General features: G+C 40.5%; 1 protein-coding gene across 1 annotated transcript in view; it reads right to left on the bottom strand.

The window, feature by feature from the left end:
• cep192 (centrosomal protein 192) overlaps positions 1-2,607 on the bottom strand; it is a 48,148-nt gene that overhangs the window by 30,131 nt on the left and 15,410 nt on the right. Inside the window, 2 exon segments of the mRNA XM_020606730.1 lie at positions 1,101-1,242; positions 2,176-2,460. Coding sequence (XP_020462386.1) covers positions 1,101-1,242; positions 2,176-2,460 — 427 coding nt within the window.

Here is a 2,607-nt window from a genome sequence, read left to right as displayed (position 1 = left end):
TTTTTGGCGTGGCCATATAGCCGCCTGCCAATAGAAGCGGGTCGCTGGTGTTCATTGATGACGTGACTGCTGATGAAAGTAGCAAGATGAATTCTGAAGTGTACAGGGCTACGTATACTCTCAGGTCAAATTCAGCCAAATGCTGCAGAACTGATAGGACGCCACATCATATTGCAGATGGATAATGACCCAGAAACATACAGTGAAAGTGACCCAGAAGAATTTCTCAAGGCCAAGAAAAGGGATGTTCTTCACTGGCCAAGTCAGTCAAATGATCTCAGCCCAGTAGAGCATGTTTTTCACTTAGTGAAGACAAGACTGAATGCGGAAAGATCCACAGACAATCAGCAGCTGAAAGCATCTCGAAGGAGGAAACCTAGCATTTGGTCATGTCCATGGTGTGTGCATACAAATGGCTGTAATTCCAGAATGGTTACAGCCACACTTTCTTTTGTCAAACTCCTTGAATTAAAGCCAAAAGTGAATGAATGAATGACACTTTATTACAGACTCAAGGTCCAGGTTCAGAGACAAATAAATAAAGCAATAAAAGAACAGTTTAAAATGAAACAATAAAGACAGAAAATACATAAGTGTTTCATTTCATATTCAATGTGTATACAAAGGCGAAATGCCAAAAAAAAAAACACTTCACACTGCCAATATCTATGAGCCTGACTGCAGTGCATTTGCTCACCTTTTTCCATCTATGCAACTTCCTTTCCTATTCCACAACATAAAGACCAAGGGCATAGAACGCCGGTGCCATTTGCAACTCCTTAGCAAACATATTCTATCAACAGCGGCTGTGGTGAAAGAGAGCTGCTTTGTTTACAGCTTGTATATCCAGTCTAGCTATTCTTCTTTCCCTTTCTGAGTGGCGAATACAAATACCACTGACAGCTGGTAGAGAAAGCTATTTCTCACACAGGCGCAAAATCTATGTACTAGTTGGCAGTTGGCTATAATCAGTGCAGTATATTCACATGCCATTTTTTTTTTTCCAATCTGGCTGGCTCAGACTAAGGCAACACAGCAGGTGTGTCTCTGCCCTAAACCTAGACAATGATTCTTCAGCCTTTGAAATAGTGTGAACACACCTGGGTTGAGTGTTCTGTCTGCATCGCTGAGTTCCATGGTCTCACTGTGAGGAGATCTGTCTCCAGTCGACAAGTCTGAGAGGTGAATCAGAGGAAATGGCTCCCTCTTCTCTGGAGAGCTAATGATGTAGCCAAAGGATGGCTGAAGAATAAAGAACAAGCTTTAAACACATTTCACAGTTCCATCAAAGGAGGATTCTAAAAGGACAGACTGACATTCTGCAATTTTTACTGATCATGTACGATGTGTTAACTCACATTATACATTTTAATTAGCCCTCCCGCACAACCTGAATACACAACTTTACTATTCACATTATATGTTCACTCAGTCGGGCACAATGTGAGTGCTCACACTAGTTGTTTCAACAGAACGTGAAACAGGTGTGCCCATTAACAACTCCAATCAAGTCAAGGGCAACTAAAAAAAAAAAAAAACTGCGTTTTACTTTGTACAGCTGATGAACACTGGTAATCTGTTGTCAGTATATCTCCTGTTGCTGCCGGTCATGACACCGCTTTGATGACAGACAACAGTATGGTGCGGCTTCATCCATATACAGTATGGAAATATATTATGGACTTGTTTCAGTTTATTCTGCCTACAAAATTTGATATCTTGTCTGTGCTATGTTGTTGTCGTCGTACTCACGCAAGTGCACATAGCTAACTTCAGACTGTGAACCTGAAAGACAGCTAACCAAAGTTCGAACATGACAAAAATTTATTTGATTGTCTGGGATTAGACCATTGGTCATTCAGCGATTAATTGTACATCAAAACAATAACTAATGGGGTGGAAATTTGGCTTGATTCTAAAAAGCAGTCGGGGTGACTGAATCTGTTCTAAAATCAGGGCAAATCCATACAGTTTCTGCTCAGCATAAGGCATAAAGCACGACTGAAAATAGACTCAACACCAATAGAGTAGACCTTTTGAGTGATCAGACACCAACTTCATGTCAGTGTTGGTGGACATCCCATAGATAGCTTTATGTATGAATACATTCTAAATTGCCTCCAAGAAACAGAGAAAATAGTTTTAACTGAGACCCAAAAAAGCAATTTTGCTCACCCGTTTAACTCCATTCATATCATTAGTACTACCCAGGCTGCCTAAGGCTTCAGAGCGTTGTCCAAAAAACTGCCCTAAAGAGAGTCGCAGGTAGTTTTGGTCCTCCTGCTTAAACTCTGAGGAGACCTGGGAAGCCCTCATCAGAATGTAGCTGTTGGAGGGGACCTTCCAAGACGAGAGTCTGGTAATTAAAAAGAAAGAGGGGGGGGGGGGGAATACCTGCATGAATTGGTGCTCTTTCTCAAACTCCTCCTGATCTTTAACGATCTTTTCCAAAGCATCACCTACATAAGAGGACAAAATTTTTTTTTACCAAAACCATCATTAAAAATGTTAACCTTTATATATAACCTATATATAAAAAACAAAACAAACACTACAGTACAACAATCTCAGAGTACTGTAATAAAGCTGTTGATTTGGTACATACCA

This window comes from Monopterus albus, unplaced genomic scaffold, assembly GCF_001952655.1.
Source record: "Monopterus albus unplaced genomic scaffold, M_albus_1.0 scaffold81.1, whole genome shotgun sequence".
Taxonomy (NCBI): domain Eukaryota; kingdom Metazoa; phylum Chordata; class Actinopteri; order Synbranchiformes; family Synbranchidae; genus Monopterus; species Monopterus albus.
This window is presented reverse-complemented; position numbering and strand designations above follow the sequence as displayed.